Below are 14643 nucleotides of genomic sequence, written 5' to 3'. Positions count from 1 at the left end.
TTAAATGATATTTAATTTGAAAGTTTTAAGTTGCACCCTATGAATTACACCCATAGACTCTACATGATTACACCCATCAGACAAATGCTTTAAAGGTTGAATATGGAGAATGAGCAGAACACCGCCATCTAGTGTCTCTAGATCATAGTCGCAAAAACCAAAAATAATTTGAGGAGTCAGGTTAACAGATTGGTCAGACCCATACGGGAGACCGGAGTCTGTTTGAGCCTGTTTGAACCCATCCCCTCCAGTAAATCGCACCATAAAAACAAGTATTGCAGATGAGTTTGACAGTTACCGTTACAGCTAAGTAAACATGAAAGTTAGCTTAACATTAAAGGAGAAATGGATATTTCGGTGGGCATTTTAGTGCCGTTGAACTCCTTTATTCCAGTCCTTGCCCGTCTCCGGTCACTCAGCTGCTGGGACAAATAACAATTTCACCCAGTGCCAGCCTACAGTTGCTGCGGCGAACAACAGACAACCCTGGCAACCAGCAACGCCCGACCCTATTGGCTGGTATAATGTAAACAGAACGTGAATGAAAATCATTGTCAAACCTGTCCAAAAAACTTAAATATTAATTCATCTCATCTCATCTCATCTTCAACCTCTTATCCGGGGTCGGGTCGTGGGGGCAGCAGCTTTAGCAGGGGACCCCAAACTTCCCTTTCCCGGGCCACATTAACCAGCTCTAACTGGGGGATCCCGAGGCGTTCAGACTATTATACTATATTATACTAATAATATTTTTTATTTTTCACACCTAAAACGCCCCGTGGGTGTATTATTATTATAATTAATATTTAAATGTATCTTTTAATAAAGATTCTACATATTCAACCTTTACCTTTAGCCTACCAACATGAAACTCCTCCTCGTTTGTGTTGGTGACGTAAGGGCGTTACGCTCAAACAGCGGATGGCGTCAGAAACTACTTCCGCCGGTCACGTAAGGTAGGCTTCAGGCATACACAGTGTAAATATTACGTGCATGGTGTAAATAAGGGGCGAAAGCAGCCGTTCAGTAACAGCCGGGGTAGTTTGGTGTGTGTGTGTGTGTGTGTGGGACTTAGGACCTGTTTAAACACTTACCGCATGTTTCATCCAGGCCACCAGCGCGAGCACTTCTGGGCCGTATTTTCCTTTTTCTCCATGTTTGCACGAGCAGGATGTCTCTCCAGGGCGGCATGGACCGGCTGCAGAAGGTCATTCTCGCGAGCTTGAGTGAAATGCATTGCTAGATAGTTTAATAAAGCAACAACAGACACAATAACATGCACCTTAGAAGAGTGCAACATGGCAGGGCATGACTTTGTTTTTTTTTTAGAGGGTTTAAGAGGTTGAAATCCACTGCCGCATGCTCGTGCGCATTTACGTCAACCAAGCCTTACACAAATGTTTCATAATAACTCAACATTTTTCTAAATTTAACCTTGTTTAAAAGTGCCAAACTCAAATAACTTGCCACTTTTACGATTCAATAGACTCAACCGTTATATTCGGCATGCACGTGATCTATCAACAATCAATTATTTAGTTTTAAAAAAGGTCAAACTTTGCCATATGCTACCTCAGTTATCTGCGCTGGGCTGTGGTGAGGTGTTCTCAAACCTTTGAATTTAACGGGGAAAACGCACTGTGAAGCGATTCAAGTGCAAGCCGAATTTACAATTAGATGGTCACATTACAGAAAACGTTCACAGCAACCTTTTAGGAAGTGTTGTTCGCCTTCACACTTGCTTGCCACGCAGATATTGCCCGAGTTTGACTGGAGTCTGGCGTGTCGTGTGCCCACATGACATCTGAGCTAATCACTGATGCCAGTTAAGAGCATGTGTACTCCTAATCCTGGATTACCTACCACACGAACCTCGCTGCATTAGTAACCCAGGCGTTATAAGGAGTACAATCAGTACTACGCTACGGTTGTAACCGTGTACATATAGGTGTTTTCAGAGCAGCAGTGATCCATCAGTTACATAATATGTTGATGTTAATTTTAAGTCTTCAGTTCATCTCTTCCTGCGATTCCTTCACGTTTCTGAGGTTATTGCACGGACATATTCTGTCGTATCAGACCTAGTAGTGTGTGTGTGTGTGTGTGTCAGTAGATTCCAGTTGACATTAGACCAAATGCCTTGAAAACACTAGTCTATGTGTTCCAATGTTGTTATTTGTCTTTTTGCAGAATGGGGAATTTCACCTCATCCACATCCCTGGCGAGCACATCCTGCGTACAGTATGTTCAGGTTAGTCGATGCTTTCAGATCTCAAGTCAGTTTGTTAAACCAGTAAAACAGTAGTGGGATGTGGATCTCTGTTATTTACTTATGTGTCCTACGGCCTTCCAGTTTTCCTTAGCTCCATAGTCAACTGTTCTTCTTGGCTTCTCTTGTCCGTTCTAGTATATTTTGAGTCAAAAACCTGTTATGCTTGTGGGTAAGTGGACCCACAGTTCACTGACTAACTAAACATGACTTGTTGCATACTTTAATAATAAAAATGCAGAGTTAATGTTCCTTTGACCTCTACCCGGTAACTCACTTGTGAACTGGTGCACACAGTCTATTTCTGAGTTCTGCTGATATTTCATTAAGTGTCTTATTTTTGTCTGACCTTTCAGGAGATGGTGGCCCAGAACTGTGTTGTGATATTTTCCAAGACCACCTGTCCCTATTGCAAGATGGCCAAGAATGTGTTCAATGAAATTGGCACGACTTATAAAGTGATTGAGTTGGATGAGCACAATGACGGAAGGAAACTGCAAGAGGCCTTAACTCAGATGACAGGTGCCAGAACGGTAAGTACCTCGTGTTGTATTTGGGGGATCGGAATTTGAAGTAACTTTGCAGCCTGTTATTTTAGCATTTATTTTAAAAAGAATCAAAACATGCATGTTTGACAGCTTATTTGTTCTGGCAGCTTTGCTTAAATTTATGTTGACTTGACTCATGTTTTGTTTGGGCTTTGGCCAATACTCCTTTTTATCTTGACTAAAAATAGCTTGAATCTGAGTCAAGATAAAGACCAGATCAAGCTGCATCTTTGTCAGACCTTAATAATGGAAAGTATGCATTCAATGGAAATAACATTTTCAAAGTAATGACCATACCAGAATGTTGACTAGTGCAGCCAGACTATAATAATGCAATACAAGTATGATATAGACTGAGGAATCTTAACAGGGTTTAAAAGTTACAGTATGCAAATAGTTTTTAGATCAAAGTGTTATTTTAAAAACCTGGACTTTATCTTGTATCTGCACCAAGTCTCTGACACGGTGACTTCCTGGTTGACCCAATAAGGAAGTGCCAAAAACTGCAGATCTCCGAGTGTCCACTAGGAGTAATTTGCATAACAGAGCAATTTCTCATTGACCCCCATGTTAAACAGGCTGTTTTCACAGCATCATTTAACCTGTTTAAGGCCTGGTACAAAAAAACACTGTAGTCTGTATGTTTAGGTCATATCTCCATGACAACACTGAGGTGGTTGAATTTTTTTGTACCAGACTAGTTTTATTTTATTGGACGTTAAAGTTTATGAATAATTAGGGGCGTGGCCTCTTGAGTGACAGCTAGCCGCTGGCCCTCACTTCTCCTCAGAGGTAAACGTCAGCTAGATGGACGTACGCCCCTCCCCCCCAACGTCACATACAGGCCCTTTTTTGGTAAAGGAAATGAGGCGAAGTCAAATTGTGACAAGATGGCGACTCCTATAGGCGAGGACAATTGGATCAAGTTGAGAAAACAGCCCTCGACGGAGAGGCTACGTCCATTTTTTTTTTCATATAGTCTATGATTGGCACTTGCAAGACCCATATACACTATAGACTATCTTAAGGGCACACTCACACTGTCCGTACCGTGCCATGTGCTTTAGGGTAATTGGCCCCCTCCCTCTCCCCCCGCAGGCCAGGCCCGTTTGTACTCACACTACCTGGGCCTCGGTGAAGGCTTCTTGCCTGTCCATATGTCATAACGCTGTAACACATCACACACAATGATTGGCGTCATCGCGTTGCATGGCTTTGTTTACAAATCTTTCCATAGACCTCAGAGTTTTGTGCGTCTTGACGACTGTTTTTGAATATTTTCATCCGACCAAATCTGCAGTAAACACTGCACCTCCACATCACTCCAACGCGAACCTTTCGCCGCCATTGTTTTAAATGTCCGCGCATGGTCCCTCCTTCTTTTTTCTATGTCCCAACAGGCGCACAGGAAATGACCTCGGAACTGCCGTAGGCCTCATGCTCGTACATGTGCAAAAGTGCTTAACAAAAGCCCACCTCTCCCAAACAGGCCATGGCCGGCAACCGTACCCCGCCTAGGCGCGGTACAGTTGCGCTCATACTGGTCAAACGAACTAGACATTAGCCGGGAAACGCGCTTGGGCAGGGTACCGATGGACAGTGTGAGTGCGTCCTAAGATGCTCAATGGGGCTCCACTTCCTCCCACTGTACAAAAGTGGATGGATACTGATCTATTACAATATGCCCAAAACTGCCCTGATACCGATCTTTAGGATCAGCTCGGAACACCTCTTTTGAAATGTATTGATGAAAGTTAATGGTTGTCACAACAATTAGAACAAATATTGGTAAAGGCATTGTCAAATAACTAAATGATTTGTTTCCCAAGAACACTCAACCTTAAAAGAAGGTTTTAAATGCTGAACCTCAAAACAGGATATAGTGTTATGGCTGGATGTAGTGGAACCTAGAGAACTAATGTCAAATCATGATTTGTGTGTTCAGGTGCCGAGAGTTTTCATTAATGGAAACTGCATCGGGGGTGGCTCTGACACCAAACAACTCCATCAGCAGGGGAAGTTGCTGCCCCTGATTGAACAGTGTGCTCCCTGCTGTGCGGCAACCAGCTCCGACGGCTCGGGCAGTGGACAGTTCGAGTCCGCTAAATGACTAGCCGTTCTTGTGGTCTTTTTCAATCCTGTATTTATTCAATGTTGGCTCGATATTTTGCTACAGGTTGAACATTGCTTGAGCACGACTATGTTATTTATTCGTCGAAGTGCATTTGATACTTGATGTCCAGCTGCATACATTTTCATCCAGGGATGTACAGTATTATACATATTATTAAAGCTGCCAACTTGTAAACAAAACCTGTGAATAGTGGAAGTACTTCTCATCTGCATGGTTGTGTTATCGTACAATATTACAGTCATAAAAACCGTGATCTCTCTCGGCATCAAGCATCATCAATTCAAACGTATTGACAGTTTGATTCAATACTTATCTCAGACTTTCAGGTCATCCTTCATGTGTTGGAGGAGTAAAAACGACAGCCTTTTGTATGATTTTAGCACGTTCAATTAAACATTACATATAATCGAGACATTTGTTATTTGCATAGGCTGATTTTTTACTTGATTGTTGAAATATTTTCTATATGAATGTATCTGACATTGTAGCCGAAGCTGTGTTTGTCTGAATTTCTTTAAACTAGGTAAATGGTTGGTTTACCCATGTGTACGAATAACCTAATGAATCATGATGCTGGTCGGTGTTGTGCCAGTGAGATTAAAGATAAATGGGCGTATGTATAGCAACCACACTCAAATGTTTTCTTAATGCCTAGAATGTGTATTTATGAATATGAATATAAATAAATATGAATGGATCAGCCTACTGTGTCTGGTGTTGAGTTCTTACCGAATAGGGCTTCATTTGTTCCCCTTGTCGTCCGAGGCGGGCGGGGGTTGGTTGTAGTTCACAAGAGGGCAGTTTATTTTAATGTGTCAAACGTTTATACTCTCGTCTTTGCATATGTGAATACATGTAAAGTCCTGAAAATATGCATGTCCGAAGCTTTTAATATCATTTTATGTCAAATTTGTGTAACGCCCCGGCGGCACAAGCTGTAACGTAGAACGCGCGCACCCGAGCGTGGCCACATTGCACCGCATCACAGTGAGGTCACAGTGAAATTAGCTTTCAGAAGCGGGGCGTACTGCTAAGCTAGCGTGTTAGCATCTCGTATATGTGCACAGTTGGTTGAATAAACAACACCGTGAAGGATGGCTGGAAGCGCAGGAGAGTGGTGTCTGATGGAGAGTGACCCCGGCGTGTTCACGGAGCTGATAAAGGGATTCGGTGAGCTGCTAAACGTTAGCTGCTCATTCACTGTAACGCGGCTATGCAACGTTAGCTCCTTCAAAGCTAACAGTCAAATCTTAACGAGCTACTGTTTGGTTTCCTGTGCAGAAACAATACAGTGAGGATGGGACATACATACGCTAGAGGCTGTGTATTTTTAAAAGACACCCGGGCGGTGCATTTTTTAAAAAGTCGCATGTAATGTGCAGCGTTATGCTAACTCCGTTGTCAGGCGAGCTAACTAGCTAGCATTACTCAGCGTTCAAAACAACGGCGCGTGACAACAGATGCTCACTCATGAATGACTTTGTTGTGCCTTGCTCTGCTGTCAGTCCGGCACAGGAAGGGAAAACTGCTCACTTAGCTTGTTAACGCGAGAGTAAAGACATTAATCTAACACTCACTACGGGTCTGAATGAATACTTGATGCTTTAAGGTCTACGGGGGAATTGTTGGGTCTATGTAAATCATAAATAAGTCATAGAGTGTGGTCTTTACCTTGTTTGTAAAGTGTCCTGAGATAACTTTTGTTATGATTTGGCACTATAAATAAAATTGAATTGAATTGAATTATAACAGATATAGGAAATCTTTCCTGCCACAATCCATCACTGCATATAATAACTCTCTCACCCTCTGCCTGACTGAACTCTGCTCTCTATTGTTTTGTTGTATATGTCATTATTGTTGTTATTGTTATAGAATATTTTGCATATTTTGTTGTATATATTATTATTGTTTATAGCACACTGTGCAGTGTATATATACTCTATGTATATAATGGATTCTAGAAGAAGAAGACGAAGAATTACTTTATTTATCCCGCAACGGGGAAATCACATTTTTTCACTCTTATTATTAATCATGTTACACACACACACACACAGGCCCGAAACACACACACATGCACAGACCGGACCTATACATGCAATTAAGGAGAGATTCTTTTTTTAAATTATGTACAATGTGTTTATTTGCTGACCTTCTTCTACTGCTGTTACAAAATCATTTCCCAGTCTGGGATCATTTAAGTTATTCTATTCTATTCTATTATTTCTCCTTGTCAGGCTGCAAAGGCTCCCAGGTTGAAGAGATCTGGAGTATGGAGCCAGAGAACTTTGACAACTTGAAGTATGTCCATATACCTGCAGCTTCATTATGGTGCATGCTCCCTCCATGTAAAGACGGGCCTTTTTTATAATGCATATGTTCTGTTCCAGACCAGTTCATGGGTTGATTTTCCTGTTCAAGTGGCAGCCAGGCGAGGAGCCAGCAGGGTCAATCGTTCAGGATTCAAGGCTCGACCAAATCTTCTTTGCAAAGCAGGTATATTTAGCTTCGTCATGTAAACATCGTACATACTGAGTAATTTAACTGTAGCAGGAGGTGTTCCAGGCACGTACAGCTGGGAGGAGGCCTCGGGGAAAACCCAGGCCCAGGTGGAGAGATTAGATCTCCACACTGGCCTGGGAATGCCTCAGGATCCCCCAGTTAGAGCTGGTTAATGTGGCCCGGGAACGGGAAGTTTGGGGTCCCCTGCCAGAGCTGCTGCCCCCGCGACTCGACCTCAGATATGCGGTGGAAGATGAGATGAGATGAAGACATAGTTATTTTGTAGCAGTAGTATAAATGACATTATAGAAGTCTAGCCGAGAGGAGACAGCCTCTATCTGCCTCTAAAACTTAACCTGGGATCCGTCTCAGTTTATGCATTTGTCCTTCCAGGTGCATTTGACTCATTATCTAACTACTTAAGTTCAGCCCCAAAAGAAGGACCATTATAAAGAATAGAAAAGCATTCTCAATATTCCGCCAACCTAGGGTGCATCTGGTTGTTACTGCACCAGTGTCAGAGATTAAGGGGGGCAAAAAGGCCCCTAAAAACCTGATTGAGGAGCAAAAATCACCATAACTCTCATACAAACAACACTTTTACATATAAATGCACAACAACAATATGCTTTTTATTTACTCACGTTGACAGAAGTTGGTAATTACTGTCTTCATTTTAATCTAGACTGATGCACTGATTTATATTTGTGCCCCCAAAATTGTGTAAATGCCCCAATTTTTCTTTTTCATTTGTCAGACTATTGGGGCAAAGGTCTCTAAAATATTTTTTAAGTCTCTACACTGGCCCTGCACTGACCAGTACAAAAGAGAGACACAAGTGTAATTGTAAGAATTTGCTCTTAATAACTTGATTGGTAAAATAAAGGTTGAATAAAAGTAAGACATTATTATGTCACTGAGGTGTTCAGGAAAATTAATATGATAATAAATTGATATGACATAGGCCCATGCAATTAAGAAGCACAAGTACACAGCCCACATCAGAGTGAGAATGCTCCTCTTAAACCTTATATTCATACGCATCAGAAGCTCTCGCTGTATGGACATGAGTATTAACACACCATTCCCATGTTTGAAACTTTATTTTCCGTCCAACAATTTGCATTGCATCTAAGGTTTAATGATCACAAATACATTGGGTGTAATGTGTGCACTGTTAAATAATTATGCAAGGGGATCGTTTATCTGTTCAATTAATGGTGATTTTCTTTTTTTCTGGTGTGTTTTCAGGTCATAAACAACGCCTGTGCCACCCAGGCGATAGTCAGCGTTCTGCTCAACTGCTCCCATTCTGACATGTTGCTCGGAGACACGCTCACAGAGTTCAGAGAGTTCTCGCAGAGTTTTGACGCTGCTGTACGTTCATGGTATTTTCTCTTGAATCCAAATGTCGTTGTTCTTTTTAATCTCTATTTTGAATCGCATGCATTTGAAGAACAACATGACTCGTGTACCCATTTACAACTAAGTTTTCTGTTGGTGTATTTGTTGAAAAACACACACCATTCCTTTTTAACTTAAGAGACACAACATTTCGTTTGTAACTCAAATAAAAAGTAATGCGTTATGTATTCATGCATTCAACAAAAGGAAAAAACAGTTTTCCTTGTATGCCTTTTCTCCCTAGACAAAGACATTTTGTGTTAAATTAAATTTTTATTTTAATCTGAACCGGTTTATAAATCGCAGCAATAAATAATTAGGGAAAACAAACAGGGCTGGAATCACTGCATTAAAGAATGTGTATGTGTATAAATATATATATATATATATATATAGGCGTCTAATAGAAGCAACAAATTAGTTATTCATTTTAATTAGTAGCTTTTTAATATAACTTGGATGCATGCGTTTTTACTAGAAAGCCTTTCATAATGCTGCTGCATCTTTAAGGCAAAGGGTTAAAGAGTCAGCATTATAATCCTGCACCTCCCGCTCTCCTCAGATGAAAGGTTTGGCTCTCAGCAACTCCGAAGTGATCCGACAAGTTCACAACAGCTTTGCCAGGTAAGCCCCTGCTCATATCACATCCAGCTGAGGGGAGTCTGTTTGATTGGCTTCATGTTATTTTTAGCTCCTCTTTCTAGCTCTGTGAGAAGTTATTGGTTCATTTGTTGCACCTTTCCTTTTCTCTTCTGTGAAAAAGGTAAATTTGAGGCCGATCCTCACATTTTTAACGTTTGAGACATTTTTAGTTGACAAATCTGTTAAAAGTCTTTGAATCACATTTATTTATTGACAAAGATTTGAGGTATGATTTTCTCGGAGCATTCCTACATCCACACTTGTTTAAGTGCTAAAGCAATCACATCTACTAGGGATGCAAGCAAAACATTGTTTTCTTACAAAAACATAATTAAATTCGCATTCTGTCAATGATCATGCACTCCGCCGGCACAGAGGTCGCAGGTATCAGCAGGTGCTACTTTGCCAGGACGCTTCGTTTTTTTGTCTGACTCCCACCACTCCAGTGGGTCCTGCTGAGGACGAATGCATGGCTCACTGAAACAAGCTTCTAGCTTGTTTACATCCGTATTTACGAACTAGTCCTCTCCGAATAGGGTGTCCAGTGCCTCGACGTTGCGGCCCCAAACATCACTGCTTTCCCCTCCATATCGTCTGGGCCTCGCACAGTAACTTTGAGCGAAGTTGTGTGACCGACATAACAGAGGGGGAGGTGAAGAGCCGGTTCCAAATCAAAGGTGTCCGTGTCTTGGGTCAAGCGCAGAAGCAAACAAACTTCAGTGCCGTTGTTTACCAATCGAGTTCATTTGAAACTACAACTACTCAAGGAATCAATTACTTGCCCATCTACATATATATGGGTGGTGCATGGTAATTATCTTTCATACTGATTTTATTGTTAAAATTGTGTATTTATTGTATTTGCAGGCAGCAAATGTTTGAATTTGATGCAAAGTCAACAGCAAAGGATGAGGATGCCTTTCACTTTGTGAGCTATGTTCCTGTAAATGGCCGGCTATATGAGCTGGATGGACTTCGAGAGGGACCAATTGACTTGGGTAAGCAGAAAATAGTCATTTGGTATTTTTCTTTTATTGCTTTATGGTTTCAGTGCCAAAATCGGCACTTTAATGATGAGGTCCCTCGATGCGAGGTCCTGCTGTACGCAGCTGAATTTCGTCTTGTTGGCCACGGCCCATTTCCCTCAAAACTGCCTGTTTTATGATGATGTACAGTGGATTTACTGGATATACAGACACCTGCAGTATTATTTGTTCCTGTCTGTTTTTTTTTTTTTACCAGGTGCATGCAACCAGGATGACTGGATAAGTGCAGTCCGCCCAGTGATCGAGAAAAGAATACAGAAGTGAATATATTTGTACATTCATTTTACATGAGTCTTAGGTTAACCAAATGCTTTCTATCACAGTTGATATGGTGCTTTTAATGAATCTTTCTTTTAAGATAGCGAGTAGTGGGAGAATAATGGAAAGCAATGTGCAGGATAATCACATCTTTCATCCATCAAATTTGATTTATTTCCATTTTTCATAGTTTTATAATCATACAAAGCAAATATATTATGTATAATACAGACTTCTTCTGTCAAATACTGTACTACCTAGATTTTCTCGACTATTCTTTACGTGTATATACTGAAACTGTATTGTCTACCTCTTCAGGTACAGTGAAGGAGAGATCCGATTCAACCTAATGGCCATTGTGTCAGACAGAAAGATGATATACGAGAGAAAAATCGCAGAGCTCCAGACACAGCTTACTGAGGTGAGTGGCAGCCAAAGAGCCGCATCCAGGGCAGACATGACAAAGAACAATGTTTCGGACGTCACAACTGTTCATCCATTTAAAAAGAGGTGAAAGAGAAACTTCGCCTTAAGCTAATGTTCCCTGTTGCGCTGACTTTTCGGTTGAAAGGCGTAGTCTGCTTCACCTGGTTTCACCAGCTTCATTATCGGGCGTTGTTGGAAATGTTCTCTGTTGCAGCTGTAAACAAACACACACAACAGTGATGCCACGGTGCACTGATCACACCCTGATTACACATCCATATTACTGCAGCAAGGTGAAGCATTCAACCACTGGAGGTCACCAAACACAAGGTTTAACTTTGACAGTGCATGCCCTTATGCAAATGTATGACAGGAGTGGGTGTTTCGGCTACATTATATTCACTATTGCCTTATTTAGTTACTACTAATGAAACTACATACTGTATAAACTACATGCCACCGCACCATGAACAAGTCCCTACAATGGCCTTAAGCAAATCTTGCATGATCTTTTTTGGAATTATGTGAGTTGCTATAGTCTCATCATCATAAAAACTCTCATCACCACCTGTCACCATCATCAGTGCTGATTTTTCCATCCAGACTTGCACGTAGAAACTTTTTTCCCCTTCTGTTCCCAGGACGAACCAATGGACACAGACCAGAGCAGCACGTTTCTTAGCTCCATCCAGTCAGAGATTGCCAAGTACCAGCTCCTTATTGAAGAGGAAAATCAGAAACTTAAAAGATATAAGGTAGGTTTCTGCTCAACACCAGATTCCCTACTATTACTTGCTGCATTTCATGTGACATTCACTGATATCAATTCTGGGAAATGGTATCGGGAAACCTTTTTGAATATATCCATAAGCATAGTTACATGTAGAGGGTGTGCTTTCTGCAAAAGAGGTCTTTTTAATTTCCTTTTTACAAATCCGTCATGCCTGGTTTTCCCTAACTCTTTGGATTTATGTTTTATCTGACAGATTGAAAACATTCGGCGAAAGCACAACTACCTTCCTTTTATCATGGAGCTCCTGAAGACGCTGGCAGAGTACCAACAGCTAATACCTTTGGTGGAGAAGGTATTTTGTTTCTGTGGCTTCCTTCAACGCTACTTGCTTTCCTGCTCATCAAAGCAGAAAATAATGCCCATATAAGATATTTTTAAATATTGTTGGGTATTCCTCCTCATTACTTATTCCGTCCACTGGAGGGCAAACGTGTGCAGGGTGCCTACATGTCCTGGAAACCTTGGACATTTAGTGACTAGTTTTCCAGTCGATGAAACACCCGGGAATTGACTAAAATGTCCAAGTATCCTAGAATTAATACATGTTGCCCTGGAAATAGTTTTTTTAGCCTCTCACTTAGATCGCCTGCTTAAATGTAGATCTGCATTTTGTCTGAAGCTGGACTTGTTGGTACTGTAAGCTGCATAGTACGCCCCGATGAGTCTGCAGAGCAGAACAGACTTGCAGTGGTCTTTTGGGGTCAACTCTATATTTTCTGGAGCTGCCAGCAGAGTTTTCAGAAAAGCCAAGTGTAAATGCATTATTGCTATACTGCATGTACAAGTGGTAGAACTACAACTGCAAGTATTAAAAAAATATATACTAATATAATATATACTTTTTTAAGTAAACTGATGCAATTAGCGGTTCCTGCTCACCGAAGCAGAAAATAATGTATAAAATAAGATGCTCAGCCAAAATTAACAGAAACACTGAAAACAGCTTAAACTAATACATTTTAATAAATTAATATGAAATTATACTTGAAAGTGATGGGCTAAGTATACATTAAGCTGTCCCTGCTCATCAATATAGTGCTATAAATAGTCTATATGAAATAACCACATGGTAAAGCGTATTTTTGTGTACTTGAATACACACATTTCATGCGTAGAAATTAAATTGTTCTCATTTTATGAATAACTTTAATACAAAATATAAGTTAAAAATATTTCACATAAGTTCCTAAAGAGTTTGACATGTATGTGCTTGGTATATGAATAAAGATGACGGCATAGTTGTGTATCATGATATCTCTAATATGATTTAATCACAATACGGTTTCATTGAAAGATGATGCACTGTCATGTCAAATTATGGCCCAGCCCCACCTGGAAGTGTGAGCACACACATGGTTTCATGTTAAGTTAATATTGCATTGATTGAGATGTTAATATCTCTTCATTGCTGTCGTGTATTTTCAAGAATAAGTCCTGGAAATATCCTGATAGTGATTTCTTACAGCGTGGAAATCCTAAGCCTGCCATGTCTGCTTCATGGCTGAGACTTTGAAGTTAATTTTGTTTTATAACGCTTCACTGTTTTAATCAACTACAGTCATTAAAATGAAATGTCTCTTAAAGTGTGTGTGCCTCGATGTGGTTATTAGTCGTAAAAACAGGATTCTTTACTAAGTCCTGTGTAAACTCTGCACACTAAAATGTTTTTGTTTTTTTTCTCACCAGGCGAAGGAGAAACAGAGCGCCAAAAAAGCTCAGGAGGCCAAGTGAAGAACAGAGAAGCCTCTAATGACACACACACACACACACACATCCAGAATCCTACAGTCACCCTTTAATCACTGAGCCACACACAGATACTTCATCATCTGTCATATTCATATTCATGACCATGGATGGTCTGCAGCTCTTCCTCGCTGTGGCATCCTGCGAACCCTCCAGACATTAAGAACCGAACTGCAGGTGTAGCAGAGAGACTGTCCGGCAAAAGGCTCTCTCCATGTGTGTCCATCAGCTCTAGTGCATGATAGAAGGAACGATGTGCTCGAATTATGTTCTGTCTTATTTTCATAATAAAATGTCTAGATGTTTGGGAATTGGTCTTTTTTTTTTTATGGACACATCTCTAAAACTGATTATAACTGTAATAATAAATCATTTTTGTTCATCATACAGTCAGTTATCTCGTCTGCAGATATTTTTTTATCCAAATGCTCCTCACATATGAATCCATTCAGACTTATTGGTAGATCTTTGCCTCCACCTGCTGGTAAAGGAGAGGAAAACAAGGATTGTATTTACAGTAGGCTACATGCATTGCAAAAAGCTGCTTTTTGCCCAGTGTTAATTAATGAACGTGTGTATTTAAGATGAGTATCAAACCTTTTAAAAACAATCTTGCATTCAAATCTGTGTTCAACCGTTGGACCTGATGAGAACACACGCACAAGCTGCCAAGTCCTTATAAGTGCATCCTTAACAAACGTCTGGTACAAGTTAAGTGACTTGTGTGTTTTTTGGAAAGGGTCCCGTAGCAGAATGTTGCTGCTTTGAACATGGGAGTCTGTTGTTGCCCCGGATTATTCCTGTAAATCAACTTCTGGTCTGCACCACTCAAAAAAAAACTATACTTAGCTGACTTGCTTGTCGAGCCTGAA

The 14643-nt window shown here is 40.7% G+C and overlaps 2 protein-coding genes across 2 annotated transcripts; both read left to right on the top strand.

The window, feature by feature from the left end:
- Window positions 1-1052: 1052 nt before the first annotated feature.
- On the top strand, window positions 1053-5574 carry glrx2 (glutaredoxin 2). Its single transcript, XM_083940259.1, has 4 exons — window positions 1053-1207; window positions 2191-2251; window positions 2626-2802; window positions 4763-5574. The coding sequence occupies exons 1-4, from the start codon at window positions 1098-1100 to the stop codon at window positions 4925-4927; spliced, it is 513 nt and encodes a 170-aa protein (XP_083796385.1). The 5' UTR covers window positions 1053-1097; the 3' UTR covers window positions 4928-5574.
- Window positions 5575-5945: 371 nt separating this feature from the next.
- On the top strand, window positions 5946-14064 carry uchl5 (ubiquitin carboxyl-terminal hydrolase L5). The gene is made up of 11 exons (XM_083939329.1): window positions 5946-6121; window positions 7192-7255; window positions 7345-7450; window positions 8708-8833; window positions 9423-9484; window positions 10370-10500; window positions 10745-10808; window positions 11125-11227; window positions 11874-11987; window positions 12219-12317; window positions 13712-14064. Exons 1-11 carry the CDS (start codon window positions 6046-6048, stop codon window positions 13754-13756), a joined length of 990 nt encoding a protein of 329 aa, XP_083795455.1. The 5' UTR covers window positions 5946-6045; the 3' UTR covers window positions 13757-14064.
- The last annotated feature ends 579 nt before the right edge of the window (window positions 14065-14643 follow it).

The sequence above is a fragment of the Echiichthys vipera genome (assembly GCF_963691815.1).
Source record: "Echiichthys vipera genome assembly, chromosome: 3".
In the NCBI taxonomy this organism is placed as follows: Eukaryota; Metazoa; Chordata; class Actinopteri; order Perciformes; family Trachinidae; genus Echiichthys; species Echiichthys vipera.
Note: the sequence above shows the minus strand (reverse complement) of the source record. Positions and strands in the feature narration are given on the sequence as shown.

Excerpts from the sequence above, each read along its gene's own strand:
- glrx2 (XM_083940259.1), top strand. The coding sequence starts at position 1,098 with ATGTTTCATCCAGGCCACCAGCGCGAGCACTTCTGGGCCGTATTTTCC. Across the intron at positions 1,208-2,190 it reads GCATGGACCGGCTGCAGAAG|AATGGGGAATTTCACCTCAT; the intron begins GTCATTCTCGCG and ends GTCTTTTTGCAG. Across the intron at positions 2,252-2,625 it reads CCTGCGTACAGTATGTTCAG|GAGATGGTGGCCCAGAACTG; the intron begins GTTAGTCGATGC and ends CTGACCTTTCAG.
- uchl5 (XM_083939329.1), top strand. The coding sequence starts at position 6,046 with ATGGCTGGAAGCGCAGGAGAGTGGTGTCTGATGGAGAGTGACCCCGGC. Across the intron at positions 7,451-8,707 it reads AAATCTTCTTTGCAAAGCAG|GTCATAAACAACGCCTGTGC; the intron begins GTATATTTAGCT and ends GTGTGTTTTCAG. Across the intron at positions 8,834-9,422 it reads CGCAGAGTTTTGACGCTGCT|ATGAAAGGTTTGGCTCTCAG; the intron begins GTACGTTCATGG and ends CGCTCTCCTCAG.